Source organism: Otolemur garnettii, unplaced genomic scaffold (assembly GCF_000181295.1).
Source record: "Otolemur garnettii isolate 467f Iridium unplaced genomic scaffold, OtoGar3 scaffold00014, whole genome shotgun sequence".
Lineage (NCBI taxonomy): Eukaryota > Metazoa > Chordata > Mammalia > Primates > Galagidae > Otolemur > Otolemur garnettii.
In genome coordinates this window covers 15188805-15211564 of record NW_003852409.1, presented here as the reverse complement: position 1 = coordinate 15211564, position 22760 = coordinate 15188805, and the positions used below count along the sequence as shown (strand labels likewise).

Genomic DNA, 22760 nt, shown 5'->3' with positions numbered 1-22760 from the left:
ATTCGAACCCACCACCTTAGGTGTATGTGGCTGGTGCCTTAGCCGCTTGAGCCACAGGCGCCGAGCCATAAAAGACAATTCTAAAAGCTGATGTGTACTATTCTCCTTTCTAGTCTCAGCTATTCCAGTTTGGGGAATGACGGACAACTCCATCTTTGATCAACGGAAAGCAAGTCTCATGGAGGATTTCGTTGAGAAGTATGTGTTTGTCTTTAACCTCAGATTTCCCTTTTATATTTAGGAGAAGATAAACAGTAAGTTCTCTAGGTACCTAAAGGGGAAAAGTCCCTTCCTTTATTTCCTCATAGATTTTTCTTCTTTTACCTAAAGAAAAAGCCCTAATTTGAACTACAAAAAGAGATTATATTACAGAAGTGGCTGGGCTCAGTGGCTCACAACTGTAATCCTAGTACTCTAAACATCTAACTCATTCAACATTGTTAATGTAGACATAAACTCGTGATTTCAGTCCCGATATAAAACTTACTGTGTTACTTCTCTTCGTGCATAAAGTACTGATCAGATCCAGGAAGGATTTCATTATTATTCACATATTCAAGTTTTAATAATTTAAGTTTTTCTTAGTTGTGCTTAAAAGCCATTTAAATGTGTGTAGACCCTATGTACGGTGAAGCCCAACATACCATTCTGTCATCTAGGAATTTAAAAGTCAGATTAGGGAGATAACATATCAACATAGAAGAAAAAACAATGCAAAAAATTAAATGGCAGTATAAGATGACCAACATAAGGTCTATCACAAGTCATAAGACCAATAAGAAGTATCTATCACATGAATAAACTCCTGAGAAAGTGAGGAATCAGCAAGATACAGTGAAAAGAGCTCTGTGCTATGGATTAAAAGATGTGAATTTCAAATCTTGACTGGAATCAAATGCTAACTACTAGATTAGTCATTTTACCTGGGACCCATATGTCCTTTAAGAATATGATGGTAAGGGATCAGTGCTCTCAGCCTTTACTGAACATTATGAATCACCTGAGAATCTTATTAAAATTCAGATTCTGATTCAGTCTGTGTTAGGCCTGAGATTCTGCACTTTTAATCTGTTTCTAGGTGTTGCTGATCCTGCTTTTCCAGGGACCTACTCTGAGTAACAAGATACAAGATTCTCTCTAAGATCTCTTTTTACCCTCTGAGTTACTTCAGTAGGGAATTTGTAAGGAAAGGTTAGCTTCATAAAGAAGTAAAAATTGAGCTTGGGCTGAGCATTGAAGGAGGAATTGACAAAGCTGTTAAAGCAGAGGAGACAACATGTTTGAAGGAATAGAGGCAGGAATATGCAATAAGTACTGTATTCAGCAAAGGCAATGACTAGACTAGTTTGAAAGAATGGCCACCCTATCATATTTGACCCTCTGTTCATTTTACAAAGCCAAGATAGATTCCATGTCAAATAACATAGAATCTGTAGCACTACCCAGAACCAAATTGATATTTCTCAGTCCTCTTGTAACCAGACACAGCCATGTGACCTCTTCTTTCCAATGGATATAAGCAAAAGAGGCTTACGCAGTTTTCCAGGAATGTCAAAGGGAAGGGACATGTTTTTCTCCTTTACTTTTTTCCTTCTTGATGATGGAATAAGGATGTAATAACTAGCTCCAGTAACCATCTTGGACTATGCTGACAAAAACTAAATGCAGGAATGGTGGAGTGGAGCCTTAGTCTCTAACATTGTAGAACTGCCTTACCAGCCATTAACTGTTAACCTACAGAGTTAGGGGTTTGTTTAAGTCATTTTTAATGTCTCTTTTGTCTCATGCAGTAAAATTTAATTTTTATTAATTTAGGAGCTAGTACAATTTTGTATTAGCTCCTAATACAAAACTTAGTAGGAACTTTATTTAGTGTTACATAGATTTCCTAAATCTTTCTTTTCTTTCTCTTCAGTGTTGTTTCTTTTTTCTGTTTTTCTTGCTTCTTAACATTGATTCTAAAGCCTCAATTATTTTACTCTTGATACTTTGTTGGTATACTGTATTTTGACATATGTAGGCATTTTCTATTCTGTGTACCTGAAAAACCTTATGTTCTACAAAATTGCACACTAAAAATAATAGCCATACAGAAAAATGAGGTTTTATGTAGTCCTTGCATTGTTATTCATAATAGCAGACAATTAAAATAAAACTTAAATTTCCAGCGATAGGGAACTGGTTGAGTAAATTGTGATTTTTCTGATATAATGAGATCTTATTAATCCATTCAAAAATGAAGTGAATGTACATTGACTGACAGTAAATGCACTTCATTGTTTAGCAGAAAAGAACAGGTTACAGAATACTCTGTTCATTCTTCCACTTATGTTTTAAAGTAGTCAAAAATAATTGAGAAATTTACATAATTTTTGCATTCATCTGGAGTGATGGAACTATGGATGATTTTTCTGTGTATCTGTTGGAATTTGATAATTTTTTTCTACAATGAACATAGACTATTTGTTAACAAAAATGTTTCAAAATAGGACATACATATAATCAGTAATTTTGTAATGTCATAGAAAAACAATTACTGGAATGGTGACCCAAATTAATTGTAACTTTGAGGAAGTTGTTCCAAGTTCAAATCCAAACTCTCCGACTGAATTAGAGGAAGCCAGTTTATATACCCACAAAAGCTACAATGAAGTCTTTACACCTATCAACTGTTCCAAAAAATGTCCAGCACTTCCAGAACAGTACCAAGGTAAAACATTTGTTGTTTCAGTTGTTGTAAAATGTTTCTTACTACTATACAGATTTTCATTCTTGTGAGTTTAAAAATTTTTTATTTGTACATAATATTGGCATCTGTTTACAGATTTCATGACATAGTAATCCAAGTGTAACATTAAATCACTAGATTGTGGGCAGCGTCTGTGGCTCAGTGGGTAGAGCACTGGCCCCATATGCTGAGGGTGGGTTTGAACCTGACCCCAGCCAAACTGCAACAAAAAATAGCCAGGCATTGTGGCGGGTGCCAGTAGTCCCAGCTACTTGGGAGGATGAGGCAAGAGAATCACCTAAGCCCAGGAGTTGGAGGTTGCTATGAGCTGTGACACGACAACACTCTACTGAGTGTGATAAAGTGAGCCTCTATCTCTAAAAAATTTAAATAAATAAAAATAAATAAATACTAGATTGTGAATCAGTGGTTATTTTTTCTTTTTCAAAACATGCTAAAGGTTTTCAATCTTTGGTTTATGTGAACCAAGGTCAAAGTAGAGATGGAATAATTACAATATTAGGTCAGGAAATATACTCAGTATTACAAACTTATTATCAATAATAATTAAAAGTATATTTTATCCAAACTATATTCCAGATCTTACTAGGGGGTGCTAACTTTTTCTAACCATGTTTAAACTTGCTAAGAGTTTGTAATACTATACTCAGTATTATAAACTTATTATCAATAATAATTAAAAGTATATTTTATCCAGATCTTACTAGAGGGTGCTAACTTTTTCTAACCATGGCCTTTCTCATGTGTATGACAGCCTATTCCCTTTCTAAATTATAAAATTTAAAACTCTGTTATATAATTATGATTATGATTTAATAAATGCTGTAGCTTGAGCATGAAGCTAATTTGATTCTTTTACTGTTATTTTTATGTTGAAACACAAATCATGTATATAAACTTTTAGCTTTGGCAAGTGGGTATGTAATGATATAGAGAAATAAATTCCTCTTATAGTTTGAGGAGAGAGAGAGATGAAATGTACTTAAGAATAACTTGAAAGCACGATATGGTAGAAAGAACCTGTATTTGGAATTAGAAGATTTGAATTGTCAGTCCAAAAAGGAAGTAGCACCCTTGGTAAAATAACCGTAGTATAATTATAAAAAATATAGGTTGTGATGTGATGCTGCCCTCAAGTGGTTCAATTAAAAAAAGGGTGGTTGGAAAACAACCTCAGAACTGATGTGTAATGTCTCCCATAAACACCTAGAAATGTCAGAATGAGGCTCTAGATAGGGAAGACAACTGGAGGGTCTGTATTTGGAAGTGGAAGGTGGATAGGGAATATAACTATTTGGGGTTTTATTGTTAATGTATGTCTTTACTATTAATATATTATTAATATGATATCATTAGTACTTATAAAATGGATTACAAATAAATCCTCTCTAACTTTCTCAGATAAACTGCCTTAAATATGAAATTGATTGGATAGCTTACTTTGGTGTATCATAGGAAGCTTTTGGTCATAAGACTGTCAGGAATTCAGCAGGTTCAGATAAATAATTTCTTAAGAAGCTAGAACATATCACAAGTTCTCTTTTGCACCAGGCAAAGGGATTTTCCCTGGCTGCCAGTGTTACATGACATGATTATTAGGAACATGTATACCAGTTCTGTAGTTAACCATGGGAGACATGTCTACCTGAAAACTCCATACTGTTTATTCTTCTCTCAATCCATTCTGTATCACTTAACTGAAAAGCCACTGCCAGAATAAAAGACCATTGTTCCCTCCTCAAGGTGGCTTTCACATTTGGGAGCTTGGTTTTATGAGCAATTCCTCATCTGAACTTACATTTCCCTTTTTCTCTATCTAGTCAGGAGCTTATTGAGGAATGGGAGTAGGTTTTATTTTCCCTCCTGTGGCTCAGAAACCGTTAAAGTTTCTAAATTAAGCCAAATATGGCAGAGTGGGGATGTAAAGTAGAGGTTTATTCCAGCAATTAACTGTTAGAAGTAGTATTTCTTTTTTTATATATGTGAGTAGAACCTTCTTTAATTCTAATTTAAAGTTATTACAGGTTTTTTTTTCCTTTTATTAAGCCATATATACATAGATCACGAATACATTTATGCCTTTGTGGGATTCAATGTGTTGATTTTTGGTACAAATTGGAGTGCTTATATCCAACTAATTAACATAGCTTTCACCTCATTTACTTAATTAATGTATTAAGACATTTGTGTTCTGTACTTGATAAATTTGACTTGTACCCTTGCAATATGCTCCATAGGTGTGTTCCCACCGTTTACCCTCCCTCTATCAAACCACCCCTCTCCCCTTTTATCCCCTCCCCTCCTTCATCCTGGGCTATAGTTGTGATTCATCTTTCATATGAAAGTGTTAGTGATTATAAATTGGTTTCATAATAGTACTGAGTACATTGGATTTTTTTTTTCCATTCCTGAGATACTTTACTAAGAAGAATATTTTCCAGCTCCATCCATGTAAACATAAAAGAGGTAACGTATCCATCTTTTTTTAATGCTGCATAGTATTCTATGGTATACATATACCACAATTTATTAATCCATTCATGGGTCAATGGGCACTTGGGTTTCTTCTATGACTTGGCAATTATGAACTCAGCTGCAGTGAACAATCTGGTGCAGATATCTTTGTTGCAAAGTGATTTTTGGTCTTTTGGATATACACCTAGTAGAGGAATTATAGGATCAAACGACAGGCCTACATTTAGATCCCTGAGTGAACTTCTTTCCACAAGGAATGTACTAGCTTGCATTTCCACCAGCAGTACAGAAGTGTTCCCTTTTCTCCAGTAAGAGTAGCCCAGAAGTAGTGTTTCTTAATATATCACACTTCTCAAGTAGATACTTTGCTATGTAACTTTCACTGTAATTAATTTTATAGAAACCATCTATGGTTAATTGTTTAACCTTAGAATGATAGAACCCAAATTAGTCTTATTTGTAGGTTCCCTAGGCCACCACCATTCCCTGCATGTCAGAGATTCTGGGGGAATGGATTGGAGACTTTAAGAGTCAGCAAAAGTCAAAGGCTTTTATTTCTTTAAAATTTTGCGTGGGTTGTTCCTAGCTATTTTGAAGCATAAGGAATTTTCTTCCCTTGACTAAACTAGTTTTTGTTAATCAAGTATAAGCCTTTACAGATGTATTGGGGTTTGGCTACTCCTTGGTGTATTAAATAATATTAAAATTTCTTGCACTTTTAACTATGTTAAAAGTATTATGCTATTCGCTTTATATGCACAGTACAATGAAGAATTGAAGAATTTAAAATGTATTTGAAAAGCTCAACTAATGACTGATTACAATAACTCTCTAGACCCTGTGTGTAACTTTTAGATTTTTTCTTATTCTATATTTCTTATTTCTTTTCAGATTTATGTATTGATGAAGAAGAAATAATATTTTTAAATAGTTTAATGACTTATAAAAATCATCTACCATCTTTGCATACTCCCTTGAGTTGACTAAAACTATATTTGGTAATGGACTCCCTTTTAGATTTCAAAGAAAAGATCTTTGCAGAAACTGATTTTCCCAGGTACAGTTAAGCTCAATGCTATAAATATTTTTAAGAGGAAAAAATAGTCTTTGATCACAAATTTAGATGCTATCAATAGTAATATTGATTATTGCTTTACCTTCCCTTTAATTTTGATCTTTAACTGTTTTGGTTAGCTACATTTGGTGTGTTATGTGCTTTTAGTAAACACTAATAAATGTCTTTTTAAGGGAATGTTTGTCTTTTCAAGAAGATCTGGATGTTTTTGTGAAAGAAGACTTTTGTATGTATGAAGAGAACTTTTGTAAAGAGAAACTAGAAGATACAGTAGGTTTAACTATCTTTTAAATATTTAAAGGTTGTACTGTTTTTTTTCCAATAACATTTTTATAAAAGTTATAAAGTAGGCTAGGCACCTGTGGCTCAAGCGGCTAAGGCGCCAGCCATATACACCTAAGGTGACGGGTTCGAATCCCCAGCCCCGGCCCTCCAAACAACAATGATGGCTGCAACCAAAAAAAAAAAAAAAATGACCGGGCATTGTGGCAGGTGCCTGTAGTCCCAGCTACTTGGGAGGCTGAGGCAGGAGACTCACTTGAGCCCAGGAGTTGGAGGTTGCTATGAGCTGTGATGCCATGGCACTCTACCCAGGGGGATAGCTTGAGGCTCCATCTCAAAAAAAAAAAAAAAAAGTTATAAAGCACACTTTTGTGAATTTTACTATATAATTTGGCTATCTATAATTGCAGGTTACAAAGATTTGATAATGGAATGAATGTTAATAAATGTGAGTTAAAGAGTCAAATTATTCCTAAATAATGATCCACAGCCTTGGCTGCACTTTGGAAGTACCTGAGGAGTTAAAAAAAAATGTTGAAGCCTGAGTCCTACCCAGATGTATTTTGATTTAATTGGTCTGATACAGGGAATTTAAAAACCTCTCCTGATAATTCTCATCAATATACCTGGTACAGAAAATTAAGTAGTAATGTCTAATTTACCAATTGGAGACTGGAGCTGGAAATATTGATTTGTGAGTTATGCACAATATAGAAACTACTTGGGCTATAAGAGAAGTGATCTTGGGGTTGCGCCTGTGGCTCAAGGACTAAGGTGCCGGCCCCATATACTGGAGGTGGCGGGTTCAAACCCAGCCCTGGCCAAAAACTGCAGGAAAAAAAAAGGGTGGCTCCTGTGGCTCAGTGAGTAGGGCGCCAGCCCCATATACTGAGGGTGGCGGGTTCAAACCCGGCCCCAGCCAAACTGCAACAAAAAATAGCTGGGTGTTGTAGCGGGCGCCTATAGTCCCAGCTACTTCTCTTGCTGAGGCAAGAGAATTGCCTAAGCCCAAGAGGTAGAGGTTACTGTGAGCTGTGACACCATAGCATTCTACCAAGGGCAACAAAGTGAGACTTTGTCTCCAAAAAAAAGTGACTTATGGAGGATGTAAGAATATAGGTGGTCCAAAATGAAATATTATGTGCTGTCAGTGCATAATAAAAAAGATAGCATCTTTTGCATTTTTTTATCTTTTGCATTTTAAGGATCAAACTTCTCCTTTTTAGCATATAGTTTCTATAGCACACAAAATCATTATTATGATATTTGTATGTAAAGAATTCTAGCAGTTGAGAGTACAGTAACTATTTGCAGTTCAATGCGCTAAAAAAAAAAAAAATTAGGCCCATATAATTAGATGCTTGCACAAAATTACTTTAAAAAGTTTTTTTGAGGGTGGCACCTGTGGCTCAAAGGAGTAGAGTGCCGGCCCCATATGCTGGAGGTAGCGGGTTCAAACCCAGCCCCGGCCAAAAACTGGAAAAAAAAAGTTTTTTTCGAGGGCTGGTCCTAAGGTAGTGAGTTATCTCGCTTGATTGTTCATAGTCAGTTACAGATTGAACTCCTTGTTCTACTCATTCCCCTCTTCTCACTACTGCACTTGTTATTTTGAGGACGACTGAAATTTTTTTATACTTGTAACTTTTATTACTAATTCAAAGTCTAGGAACATTTAAAGGGTTTCTTTACAATTAAAAGTTTAACATGATGGTAAAAGTATTAATTCATTATTGGCCCCTTGTTTCTAATCCTCCTTTGCCACCCCTATTAACTGTGAGAGTGGTACATGAAGTCAGTCTCACTTGTCAAAGACTCCAGTTGAAATGAAAGAGAAATATATTCCATGGAGTGCAGTAAAGATCCATTCCATTCTGTCATCTCTTCACTTTCTCCATTTACCATCTCTCATCTGCTGCAGGATTGTTTTTAATTTAAAATGTTTTAAATTTGCTATTTGTCAAAAAGAAGACATTTCTGCATCTAGAGATATTGTGCATCACTAATGTAGTGAGCCACCATAAAAGACATTATTCAGACAGAACATTGCTTGTAATTAATATATTCTTGTTTGCTACACTTCTGGTTTTTAAATGTATCTATAGCATTACAAGTTTTGGAGTATGAATTTCATTTAAAATTTGGTATACCATTTAAACAAATATCTATTTCTGAAGTCAAAATACATTTTTTGAAAACCTCCCTAAAAACTTTTAAAAACTGTATATTATTTCAGCCATCAAGTTTTTCCTATTAAGTATGAATTCTTTTTTTTTAAGGGTGAATTCTTAGAATCTACAATCCTCAAACAAGAAACTGATATTCCATCACCCTCAGAGCTGAAGGAGTCATTAAATTTAATGCCAGAAATAATAAATTATGTAGATGAAAATGAAAAGCTTTTCAAAAAAGGTAAAGAACTGATTTTTAAATGCATCACTTATAATAACAACTTAATGTTTGTTACACAGGTTCTTATATATTAAAATACTTTCTGAACCTCCAGATATTATAAAAATATCCTAAGATTACATGTTAAAATCTCTAAATTAGGCCAGGAGTGGTGGCTCACGCCTGTAATCCTAGCACCCTGGGAAGCCAACACAGGTGGATCGGTTGGGTTGCGCTCTGGAGTTCAAGATCAGCTTGAGTAAGAGCGAGACCATCCCTCCTAAAAATAGAAAAAAAACTAGCCAGGTGTAGTGGCAGGCACCTGTAGTACCAGCTACTGAGGAGGCTGAGGCAAGGGACTAAGTAAGGTTGCCATGAGCAATGATTCCATGGCACTCTACTAAGGGCCACTGAATGAGACTCTTTCTCAAAAAAAAAAAAAAATTCTAAATTATTATTGATGACATTCTTTCATCATTGTCATCCTCTTTATATGACTTACAGGCTTAAAACTTCTCTGAAATGAATTTGCTATTTCAAGATAATTATACAAATGAAATCAAAATACCTATAACTATACTAATTTTTTAAAAGTTATTTTCTTATATACGATAGAGATACCATAAAATTCTGTACTGACTTTAGTTAACTATAGATAGGATCACATTAAAAAACTCAGAGTCTGGGCTCGGCACCTGTGGCTCAAGTGGCTAAGGCACCAGCCACATACACCTAAGGTGGCGGGTTCGAATCCAGCCCAGGCCGCCAAACAACAATGACAGCTGCAACCAAAAAAAATAGCCAGGCGTTGTGGCGGGCGCCTGTGGTCCCAGCTACTTGGGAGGCTGAAGCAGAAGACTCGCTTGAGCCCAGGAGTTGGAGGTTGCTGTGAACTGTGGTGCCACGGCACTCTGCCCAGGGGGATAGTTTGAAGCTCTGTCTCAAAAAAAAAACCAAAAAAAACCCTCAGAGTCCGGATTTATGGAATCAGATGACTGGGAGACTCATAACCTAGAATTTACATGGTCATTCACAGTTAGGCTTATTAATATTATTGAATTATTTTAAATTAAAATTTCAGCCCAAATATTTAACTGTCCTCTTATAAATTCCATTTGAAATCATCAAAGGTAAAAATTTCATGAAGGAATGAAGGAACATCTATGCTATCTATTCAGAACTGCGATGCTTACTATCAGTAGATCACATGAAGTAATTCAGACAGATAAGACTAAATCAAGGGAATTACCAGTCAGCCTCCACTTCAAAGTGAGGGAATGAAAAGCCAACTTGAGAAAGTGTGTTGAAGCTATACTAGAATTCAAAATTCATCAGACCTCAAAACTGCAGGGTGGACCATGGGCTTGCTTGAAGGATACAAATCTCAACTCTAAATGCTAATGGAAAAGACAGCCAAAGACTTGACTGAGTGATTGTATTATTATACTCCCAGCCTTCACTTGGCTGAGATGCTAACAAAGTAAAACAGAGTAATTACCACAGAGGAATTCTAACAAGAAAACTTACATATTGAAAGAGCAGGGGATGGATAATGTCCCAGGCACCTTTGAGTTGTGACAATACTGGTAAAACTGCTAGGGAGAGCAGTGAACGAGAATATCACAAGCAATAACTTTCTCCCTGTTTCCCATACTCAAATGGTAGGTAAAACTATCTATAAATTTGACTATTTTGTACATTTAATAAAAATATGAGAAGTTATTTCTTCAAATCAAAGAACTACCATGTATACTGTTAACAAGAGTTGCACCTAAAAGAACAAAGAAAGCCAAAAGGTAAAAAGTAAACAGGCAGGCAAAATGTGTCAGAGAGCTGAGAGAACATGTGCCAAAATGGTAGTATTAACATAAACAAGAAGAATTCTAGCTAAATGGGGCATAGATCTCACTCTTTGAAGTTTATGACTTTTGGATTCCCCACCTCAGCTTACCTTCCAATGATTATGTAGATTTTTCCCATTTTTATTTTCCTTTAGTAATTTTGATTGATGGTTGAGGAGTAAAAGAGGCTGTGCGTGGGGGAAATATTCACCTGAGTAAGCATTTTATTCAGGAGTCTAAATCTCTACTTTTCTCTAAACCAGTGGTTCTAAACCTTCCTAATGCTGTGGCCCTATAATATATTTTCTGTAGGTCGCAAACCCACAGGGTGCCAATGGAAAATTGGCAACCAAGATACTTTAAAGGAAAAAGCCATGAACAAGGTTACAAAAAATTAATTTAATGGTACTTTGGCTGATAATAGAGTTTCTTCTCTCTTTTTCAGATCTTACTACCAAGCATGGAGTTGACGTTGAGGATAGATTGATAAACTGCTGCTCCACAGAGACTTTGACCGTCCAAAGCCAGAGTGAACCAGAGCACCATGAACCAGAGAGCTGTGAATCAGGTAGAAATGTTGAATAGATCATTGAGATTATGAGGGGTTACCTGATACAATACATTCACATATACAATGTACTGTGAGTCTGCTTTCATATTTAAAATTTGATTATTATACTCCTAGTTGTCTTTTTTTCTCTTATCTGCCCCTTTGTATTTATTACTAACATGAACTCAGAATCCTATGAGCATCAAAACTGAATCCTACATGGAGGAACATTACAAAGATTACAGAAGAGGAATGGCAGGAACCGCATTAATATTAAAAATAGAAATCTTAAATTATTATAACTCAGTAATTAAAATTTTATATTTTATAGCAGCATTAGCAACCTTGCAGACATTTCTTATGCTTTTTAAACATTTTTTATCTCCCTAAGCAATCCTATCATTCTTTGCTCAATTATTATTGTTAGTAATATTACCTTATATTAGTAAGCTTAGTAATATTACCTGTTCCAGTGTAATGCCCAATTGTGTTGCTTCTTAAATGTATTGATGATATGGTAATTTAGTTACATTTATAATTGGATCATATTAATCATCTATTTGAAAGTTTACTGCTTTATTAATGAAAATGATAAAAGCATACTGACTACATAAAAGTAGGTGAGGATTAAGTTTTTAAGTTCTCTGTATAAATATATAACTCCATGATAGGCCATCTAGAAGCCAGACTCAGTAAGGTAACAAATTACTATCCAAAGGCCAGGTACAATGGCTCACAGCTGTAGTCCTGGCACTCTAGGCGACAGAGGCTGGTGGATTGCTTGAGCTCAGGAGTTCAAGACCAGCCTGAGCAAGAGCGAGACCCCTTCTCTAAAAATTAGCCAGGCATGATGGCAGGCACTTATAGTACCAGATACTTAGGAGGCTGAAGAGGATTGCCTGAGCCCAAGAGTTTGAGGTTGCTGTGAGCTATGATGCCATGGCACTCTACCAAGGGTGACAAAGTGAGATAATGTCTGAAAAAAAAATTACCATTCATAATTCTGTTTACTTAATATCACTAATTTTAGTATAGAAATAAAAATAGTCCTATTTTGAGTAGCGCCCGCAGCTCATTGGGTAGGGTGCCGGCCATTACACCAAGGCTGGCAGGTTTGAACCTGGCCTGGGCCAGCTAAAAAACAACAAGGGCAAATGCACCACCAACAAAAAAACAGCCAGGGATTGTGGCAGGTGCTGTAGTCCAGCTACTTGGGAGCCTGAGGCAAGAGAATGGCTCAAGCCAAAGAGTTTGAGGTTGCTATGAGCTATGATGCCATGGCACTGTACCAAGGGCACATAGTGAGACTCTGTCTCAAAAAAATAAAAATTAAAAAAAAAAACACAAAAGAAAGCCAAAAGGTAAAAAGTAAACAGACAGGCAAAATGTGTCAGACAGCTAGGAGAGCATGTACCAAAATGGTAGTGTTAATATAAACAAGTAGAATTCCAGCTAATTGGGGCATAGATCTCACTCTTTGACATAGTGACTGTTGGATTTCCCACCTAGTGTAGCTTTTACTGATTATATACATTTTTCCCATTTTTATTTTCCTTTAGTAATTTTGACTGAGGAGTAAAAGAGGGTGTGCATGGGGAAGTATTCACCTGACTCAGCATTTTCTTCAGATGTCTAAATCTCTGCTTTTCTCTAAAAAAATTGGCCTACAATAAAGCAATTAAGATACTTTAAAAGTAAAAAGCCACGAACAAGGTTAGAAAAAATTAATTTAATGGTGCTTTGGCAGATAGTAGAGTCTCTTCTCTTTTTTTCAGATCTTACTACCAAGCATGGAGTTGACCCTGAGAATAGATTGATAAATTGCTGCTCCACAGAGACTTTGACCGTCCAAAGCCAGAGTGAACCAGAGCACCATGAACCAGAGAGCTGTGAATCAGGTAGAAATGTTGAATAGCTTTGAGGGGTTACCTGATACAGTACATTCACATATGCAATGTACTCTGAATCCACTTTCATGTTTAAAATTTGGTTAGTATACTCCTAAAGTTAATAGGAGTTATCCTTTTTTCTCTTATCTGCCCCTTTGTATTTATTGCTAACATGAACTCAGAATATTATCAGCATCAAAACTGAATCCTACATGGAGGAGCATTACAAACATTAGAGAAGAGGAATGGCAGGAACCGCATTAATATTAAAAATAGAAATCTTAAATTATTATAACTTAGTAAATAAAATTTTATATTTAATAGCAGCATTAGCAATCTTGCAGATGTTTCTTATGCTTTTTAAAAGTTTTTGGCTCAAAGCCTATAGCTCAAGCAGCTAAGACACCAGCTAGGTACACCTGAGCTGGCAGGTTCTATTCCAGTCCCGGCCTGCCAAACAGCAATGACGGCTGCAACCCAAAAATAGCCAGGTGTTGTGGTAGGCACCTGTAGTCCCAGGTGCTTGGGAGACAGAGGCAGGAGTTGGAGGTTGCCACAGCACTCTACCCAGGGTAACAGCTTGAGGCTTTGTCTCAAAAAAAAAAAAAAGAAAGAAAAAGAAAAAGAAATTTATCTCCCAAAGCAATCCTATCATTCTTTACTCTATTATTATTGTTAGTAGTATTACCTTACCAAATTTGAAATTTCAGAATCATCTTTTGTTCCAGTGTAATGCCCAATTGTATTGCTTCTTAAATGTATTGATGATACTGTCATTTAGTTACATTTATAATTGGATCATATTAATCATCTATCTGGAAGTTTACTGCTTTATTTATGAAAGTGATAAAAGCATACTGACTACTTAACAATAAGTGAGGATTAAGTTTTTAAGTCCACTGTATGCTTATCTAGAAGCCAGACTCAGTAAGGTAAAGAATTACTATCCAAAAGCTAGGTGCAATGGCTCACAGCTATAATCCTAGCACTCTGGAAGATGGAGGCAGCTGGATTGCTTGAGCTCAGGAGTTCCAGACCAGCCTGAACAAGAGTGAGACACCATCTCTAAGAATTAGGCAGGCATGATGGCAGGCACTTATAGTCCCAGGTACTCAGGAGGTTGAAGAGGATTGCCTAAGCCCAAGAGTTTGAGGTTGCTGTGAGCTATGATGCCATGGCACTTTACCAAGGGTGACAAAGTGAGACCCTGTCTCAAAAAAAAAAAAGAATTACTATTTATAGTGCTATTTGCTTAACATCACTAATATTTAGTATGGAAATAAAAATAGTACTATTTCGAGTGGCACTGCAGCTCAGTGGGTAGGGCGCCGGCCACTACATTGAGGCTGACAGGTTCGAACCCGGCCCGGGCCAGCTAAAAAGTGACAATGACAAGTGCACCACCAACAAAAAAACAGCCGGGCATTGTGGCCAGTGCCTGTAGTCTCAGATACTTGGGAGGCTGAGGCAAGAGAATCGCTTAAGCCCAAGAGTTTGAGGTTGCTGTGAGCTGTGATACCATAACACTCTACTGAGGGCAACATAGTGAGACTCTATCTCAAAAAGAAAAAGAACAAAAAAAAAGAAAGAAAGCCAAAAGGTAAAAAGTAAACAGACAGGCAAAATATGTCAGACAGCTAGGAGAACATGTACCAAAATGGTAGTATTAATATAAACAAGTAGAATTCCAGCTAATTGGGGCATAGATCTCACTCTTTGAAGTTTGTGACTTTTGGATTTCCCACTGTAGCTTAGCTTCTAATGACTATGTTGATTTTTCCCATTATTATTTCCTTTAGTAATTTTGGTTAATGTTTGAGGAGTAAAAGAGGGTGTGCATGGATGAGTATTCACCTGACTCAGCATTTTCTTCAGATGTCTAAATCTCTGCTTTTCTCTAAACATAAAATTAGCCTATAATAAAGCAGTGAACATACTTTAAAAGGAAAAAGCCATGAACAAGGTTAGAAAAAATTAATTTAATGGTACTTTGGCTGATAGTAGAGTTTCTCCTCTTTTTTTCAGATCTTACTACCAAGCATAGAGTTGACCTTGAGGATAGATTGATAAACTGCTCCTCCACAGAGATTTTGACCGTCCAAAGCCAGAGTGAACCGGAGTGCCATGAACCAGAGAGCTGTGAATCAGGTAGAAATGTTGAATAGCTTTGAGGGGTTACCTGATACAGTACATTCACATATGCAATGTACTCTGAGTCCACTTTCATGTTTAAAATTTGGTTAGTATACTCCTAAAGTTAATAGGAGTTATCCTTTTTTCTCTTATCTGCCCCTTTGTATTTATTGCTAACATGAACTCAGAATATTATCAGCATCAAAACTGAATCCTACATGGAGGAGCATTACAAACATTAGAGAAGAGGAATGGCAGGAACCGCATTAATATTAAAAATAGAAATCTTAAATTATTATAACTTAGTAAATAAAATTTTATATTTAATAGCAGCATTAGCAATCTTGCAGACCTTTTTTACACTTCTTAAACATTTTTTAGCTCCCAAAGCAATCCTATCATTCTTTGCTCTATTACTATTGTTAGTAATATTACCTTACCAAATTTGAAATCTCAGAATCACCTTTTGTTCCAGTGCAATGCCCAATTGTTTTGCTTCTTTTTTTTTTTTTTTTTTTTTTTGAGACAGAGCCTCAGGCTGTCACCCTGGGTAGAGTGCTGTGGCATCACAGCCCACAGCAACCTCCAACTCCTAGGCTCAAGTGATTGACCTGCCTCCACCTTCCAAGTAGCTGGGACTATAGGCACCCACCTCAGTGCCCAGGTATTTTTTGGTTGCAGCCGTCATTGTTGTTTGGCTGGCTCGAGCTGGATTCAAACCTGCCAACTCAGGTGTATGTGGCTGGCGCTTTAGTCTCTTGAGCCATAAGCGCCAAGCCTGTGTTGCTTCTTAAATGTATTGACGATACTGTCATTTAATTACATTTATAATTGGATCATATTAATCATCTATTTGGAAGTGTACTTGCTTTGTTTATGAAAGTGATAAAAGCATACTGACTACTTAATAATAAGTTAGGACTAAGTTTTTAAGTCCACTGTATAAATATATAACTCTGTGATAGGCCATCTAGAAGACAGACTCAGTAAGGTAAAGAATTACTATCCAAAGACCAGGTACAATGGCTCACAGCTGTAATCCTAGCACTCTGGGAGACTGAGGCTGGTGGATTACTTCAGTTCAGGAGTTTGAGAACAGCCTGAGCAAGAGTGAGACCCCATCTCTAAAAATTAGCCAGGTATGATGGCAGGCACTTATAGTCCCAGGTACTCAGGAGGCTGCAGAGGATTGCCTGAGCCTAAGAGTTTGAGGTTGCTGTGAGCTATGATGCTATGGCACCCTATGACAAAGTGAGACTCTGTCTCAAAAAAAAAAAAAAAAGAATTACTTATTTATAATGCTATTTGCCTACCATCACTAATATTTAGTATGGAAATAAAAATAGTACTATTTCAGGTGGTGCCCATAGTTCAGTGAGTAGGATGCCAGCCACCATACTGAGGCTGGCAGTTTTGAATGCAGCCTGGGCCAGCTAAAAAACAACAATGACAAGTGCACCACCAAAATAAAAAAACAGGTGGATATCATGGTGGGAGCCTGTAGCCTCAGCTACTTGGGAGGCTGAGGCAGGAGAATATCTTAAACCCAAGAGTTTGAGGTTGCTGTGAGCTGTCATGCCATGGCACTCTACCAAGGGCAACATAGTAAGACTCTGTCTCAAAAAAACAAACAAACAAAAAAAAAAATGAAAGAAAGCCAAAATGTAAAAAACAGATAGGCAAAAATGTGTCACACAGCTGAGAGAACATGTAGCAAAATGGTAGTATTAATATAAACAAGTAGAGACTGGCAGGTTGGGGCGTGGTCCCTGACTCCAACTGGTCTGGGAAGCAGAGGCTAGCTGTGTGTGGACTGAGACCAGAGGGCGGGGCTTGGTGTCTTGACTCAAACACAGCCTATGAACAGAGGCTTGCCAGGCAATGGAATGAGACTGGCAGGCAGGAGCATGGTCCCCTGACTCCAACTGGTCTGGCAAACAGAGGCTAATTGGATATGGATTGAGAACAGTGGGTGGGGGCGTGACTCCTAGCTCCAGCTGGGCCTGTGAGTAGAGAGGCTGACAAGAGTGTGCACTGAGTCTGGCAGGCAGAAGTATGGATCTCTTGCTCCAATTATGTTGTTGGAGACTTTTGAATCCCTCTCTGTTGGGCAGGGTTTGCACTGCCTGAGACAAATTGGTTGGAACTTGTGTCTGGGGCTATCCACTTGGGGACATTCTGAGGTTGACCTTCAAAGTTCTATAGCCGAAAAGAACTGAAGGATGGGGACTGGGCCCCACAGCTGTTTGTATCTCCTCACAGTCGAGATTTAAACCTAATACTGTGGTTTCTTAGGATAGGGTAGAGGTTGTCTGATATCAAAACAGAGGTAACTTGCACTGTCCCACCAGCTAAAATTCTAAAAGGGGCCTTTGTAAGTTTGTAGGAGATAAACCACAATTACAAAGCCTAGTGCTTTGGTAAGGGGCTATCTCTACTACCTGGGAACCCAAATGCAATCTCACCCTACCAGTTCTAATAACCAAATGGTGGAAAATAAACATGGTGCAGACCCAACAGAAGAACTCTGGCAACATGAATAACCAGAGTAGATCAACACCCCCAAGAAATGACAAAGGAGATATAACTGAAGATGCCATGCATAGAGAAATGGCAGCAATGTCAGAAATTGAATTCAGAATACAGATGGCAAATAAGATAAATAGAATGGAAGAAAAGATGGAAATGGAATTTCAAAGAGTAGTTTTAAAGTTATCTCAAGAAATTAATGAATTCAAAGCCCAAGTCACCAAAGATATGGACATAAAGAGAAAAGAGATAGCAGAGCTCAAGGAAATGAAAAAGTTAGTTGAGGAACTCCAAAATAGAGTAGAATCCGTCAGTAATAGAGTTGACCAGGCAGAAGAAAGGATCTCGAAACTGAAGATAAAGCTTTTGAACATTCCCAGATGCTCAAAGAGGAAGACAAATGGAGAGCAAAAACTGATCACTCCTTGAGAGAGTTGTGGGATCGCTCCAAAAGATCAAACATTCATCTTATAGGAATTTCTGAAGAAGAGGATGGTCCTAAAGGTACAGATGCTCTACTCTAAGAGATTTTGAAGGAAAAATTCCCAAGCATTACAAGAGATATAGAACTTCAGATAGCAGACACTTTCAGAACCCCAGCAAGACTCAATCCAATTAAGCATCTCCTAGACACATTGTGATTAACTTTGCCAAAGTTAAGACAAAGAAGAAAATTCTGCAAACAACCAGACATAAGAAAAGCATCACCTACAAAGGGAGAAATATCAGAATGACTGCAGATCTCTCAGCTGAAACATTTCAAGCCAGAAGAAGATAGTCATCGACCTTCAGTCTCCTAAAACAAAACAACTTCCAGCCTAGGATCCTCTATCCAGCTAAACTGAGTTTCATCTGTGACAGAGAAATCAAATACTTTAATGATATAGACGTGTTGAAGAAATTTGCCATAACTAAACCAGCTCTCCAGGATATTCTCAGACCCATGCTCCACAATGATGAGCACAATGCTCTACCTCCAAAATAATTCACCCAGAAATTTTTGAACAAAACCCAACTTCCAGAGTGGTGAAATGATTAAAAATGGCCACTGAATATCTGAAAATCATGACACCCAAAACACATCCAGGCTTATCAATTCTCTTAATTAATGTTAATGATTTAAATTGTCCTTTAAAGAGGCACAGGCTGGCTGACTGGATATATAAATTCAGAAAGGATATCTGCTGTATACAAGAATCTCACCTTACCTTTAAGGATAAAAATAGACTCAGGGTGAAGGGATGGACTTGTGTAATACAGGCAAATGGAAGCCATACTCATGGCTGGGAAGAATCAACATTGTTAAAATGTCCATACTACCCAAAGCAATCTACAGATTTAATGCAATCCCTATTAAAGCACCGTTATGATACTTTAAAGAACTTGAAAAAATAGTACCTTGTTTTATATGGAATCAGAAAAAACATTGAATAGCAAATACATTACTCAGAAAAAAGAACAAAGCAGAAGATCACATTAAGACTTCGGACTAGGCTCAGCACCTGTGGCTCAAGTGGCTAAGGCGCCAGCCACATACACCTAAGGTGGTGGGTTTGAATCCAGCCCAGGCCTGCCCAAAACAACAATGATGGCTGCAACCAAAAAAATAGCCAGGCGTTGTGGTGGGCACCTGTGGTCCCAGCTACTTGGGAGGCGGAGACAGGAGACTCACTTGAGCCCAGGAGTTGGAGGTTGCTGTGAGCTGTGATGCCATGGCACTGTATCCAGGGGGACAGCTTGAGGCTCTGTCTCAAAAAAAAAAGGCTTCAGACTATACTATAAATCTATAGTTATCAAAACAGCATGGTATTGGCACAAAAACAGAGCAGTAGGTTTATGGAACAGAATAGAGAACCAAGAGATGAACCCAGCTACTTATCACCATTTGATCTTTGACCAGCCTATCAAAAATATTCAGTGGGGGAAAGACTCCCTATTTAACAAATGGTGCTGGATGACTTGTAGAAGACTGAAACTGGACTCCTACCTTTCACCATGAACAAAAATTGATTCTCACTGGATAAAAGATTTAAACTTAAGACATGAAACTATAAAAATACTGGAAGAGAGTGCAGGGAAAACACTTGAAGAAATTGGCCTGGGAGAATATTATCTGAGGACCCCCTGGGCAATTGAAGCAACACCAAAAATACATCTTGGATCTGATCAAACTAAAAACCTTTTGCACAGCCAAGAACACAGTAAGTAAAGCAAACAGACAACCTTCAGAATGGGGGAAGAGGTATGATAACTAGAATCTACAGAGAACTCAAACTAATCAATAAGAAAAGAATAAATAACCCCACTTCTATGTGGGCAAGAGACTTGAACAGAAAATTCTCTGATGAAGACAGGTGCAAGGCCTACAAACACATGAAAAAATGCTCATTGTCCTTAATCATCAGAGAAATGCAAATCAAAACCACTTTGAGATATCATCTAACTCAAGTAAGATTAGCACTACAATTAGCACATGACAAAATCCTCAAACTACAAATGTTGACGTGGATGCAGAGAGAAGGAAACACTTCTACACTACTGGTGAGAATGCATTCTAACCTTTTTGGGAAGAAGTTTGCAGAACACTCAAGGAGCTAAAAATAGACATACCGTTCAATCCTGCATTTCCTCTACTAAGTATATACCCAGATGATAGAAAAAATCATTTTACAACAAAGACAATAGCAGCAGAATATTTACTGCAACCTAATTCATAATAGCCAAGACACAGAAACAGCCCAAGTGCCCATTGACCAACGAATGGATTAACAAATTGTGGTAAATGTACACCATGGAATACTATGCAGCCATAAAAAAGATGGAGACTTCATGTCTTTTATGTTTACCTGGATGAAGCTGGAACATATTTTTCTTAGTAAAGTATCTCAAAAATGGGAAAAAAGTATCCAATGTACTCAATACTACTATGAAATCAATATATGACCACCTACATACTCATACAAATGGCAAAACATAGCTATAGTCCAGTGAGTAGAAGGAAAGAGAAGAGAGAGGGAAGGGGAAGGGGAATATGAAAGGAGGGAGGGCAGTTGGGGGGACCTCACTTAATTTGCATGATGCACTGGAACATTTCAAAACTATTAAAAATGAGTATAATTGTGATGGATTTATGGATGTGTTACTAGTTCAATGTAAGCATTTCACATTGTATATCAAAGCAGTACCCTGAACCCCATAAATGCATTAATGTACAAATTTAAAAAATAACAATAATATAAACAAGTAGAATTCCAGTAAATAGGGCATAGATCTCACTCTTTGAAGTTTGTGATTTTTGGATTTCCCACCCTAGCTTAGCTTCCAATGATTATATACATTATTCCCATTTTTATTTTCCTTCAGTAATGTTGATTGATGATTGAGGAGTAAAAGAGGGTGTGCATGGGGGAGTATTCACCTGACTAAGCATTCTCCTTAGAACTCTAAATCTCTACTTTTCTCTAAATGGAAAATTGGCCTATAGTAAAGCAATGAAGATACTTTAAAAGGAAAAAAGCCATGAACAATGTTACAAAAAATTAATTTAATGGTACTTTGGCTGATAATAGAGTTTCTTCTCTTCTTTATCAGATCTTACTACCAAGCATGGAATTGACATTGAGGATAGATTGATAAACTGCTGCTCCACAGAGATTTTGACCATCCAAAGCCAGAGTGAACCAGAGCGCCATAAACCAGAGAGCTGTGAATCAGGTAGAAATGTTGAATACATCATTGAGCCTATGAGGGGTTACGTGATATAATACATTCACATATACAATGTACTGTGAGTCTGCTTTCATGTTTAAAATTTGATTATTATATTCCAAGTTGTCTTTTATTCTCTTATCTGCCCCTTTGTATTTATTACTAACATGAACTCAGAATCCTATCAGTATCAAAACTGAATCCTACATGGAGAAGTGTTACAAAGATTACAGAAGAGGAATGGCAGAAACAGCATTCATATTAAAAATAGAAATCTTAAATTATTATAACTCACTAAATGAAATGTTATATTTTATAGCAGCATTAGCAATCTTGCAGACCTTTCTTGCGCTTTTAAAAATTTTTTTATCTCCCTAAGCAATCTTATCATTCTTTGCTCAATTATTATTGTTAGTAATATTACCGTACCAAATTTGAAATCTCAGAATCATCTTTTGTTCCAGTGTAATGCCCAATTGTGTTGCTTCTTAAATATATTGATGATATGGTCATTTAGTTATATTTATAATTGGATCATATTAATCATCTATCTGGAAGTTTACTGCTTTATTAATGCATACTGACTACTTAACAATAAGTGAGGATTAAGTTTTTAAGTCCACTGTATATAACTCTGTGATAGGCCACCTAGGAGACAGACTCAGTAAGGTAAAGAATTACTATCCAAAGGGCAGGTACAATGGCTCATAGCTGTGGTCCTAGCACTCTGGGAGACAGAGGCTGGTGGATTGCTTCAGCTTAGGAGTTCGAGACCAGCCTGAGCAAGAGCAAGACCTTGTCTCTAAAAATTAGCCAGGCATGATGGCCGGTATTTATAGTCCCAGGTACTCAGGAGGCTGAAGAGGATGCCTGAACGCAAGAGTGTGAGGTGGTTGTAAGCTATGATGCCATGGCCCTCTACCAAGGGTGACAAAGTGAGACTGTGTCTGAAAAGAAAAAAAGAATTATTCCTAATGCTATTTGCTTTACATCACTAATATTTACTATGGAAATGAAAATAGTCCTATTTCAGGCAGCTCCTGTAGCTCAGTGGGTACAGTGCCGGCCTCTACACCAAGGCTGGCAGGTTTGAACCTGGCTGGCGCCAGCTAAAAAACAACAATGACAAGTGCACCACCAA

At 37.1% G+C, this 22760-nt stretch overlaps 1 protein-coding gene across 1 annotated transcript in view; it reads left to right on the top strand.

Moving 5' to 3' along the window:
- Nucleotides 1-121: 121 nt before the first annotated feature.
- CUNH9orf84 (chromosome unknown C9orf84 homolog) overlaps nucleotides 122-22760 on the top strand; it is an 87670-nt gene continuing 65031 nt past the window's right edge. The window contains 7 exon segments of the mRNA XM_003785386.2: nucleotides 122-198; nucleotides 2526-2710; nucleotides 6116-6281; nucleotides 6473-6569; nucleotides 8858-8990; nucleotides 15275-15397; nucleotides 21503-21625. Coding sequence (XP_003785434.1) covers nucleotides 137-198; nucleotides 2526-2710; nucleotides 6116-6281; nucleotides 6473-6569; nucleotides 8858-8990; nucleotides 15275-15397; nucleotides 21503-21625 — 889 coding nt within the window. The 5' untranslated portion in view covers nucleotides 122-136.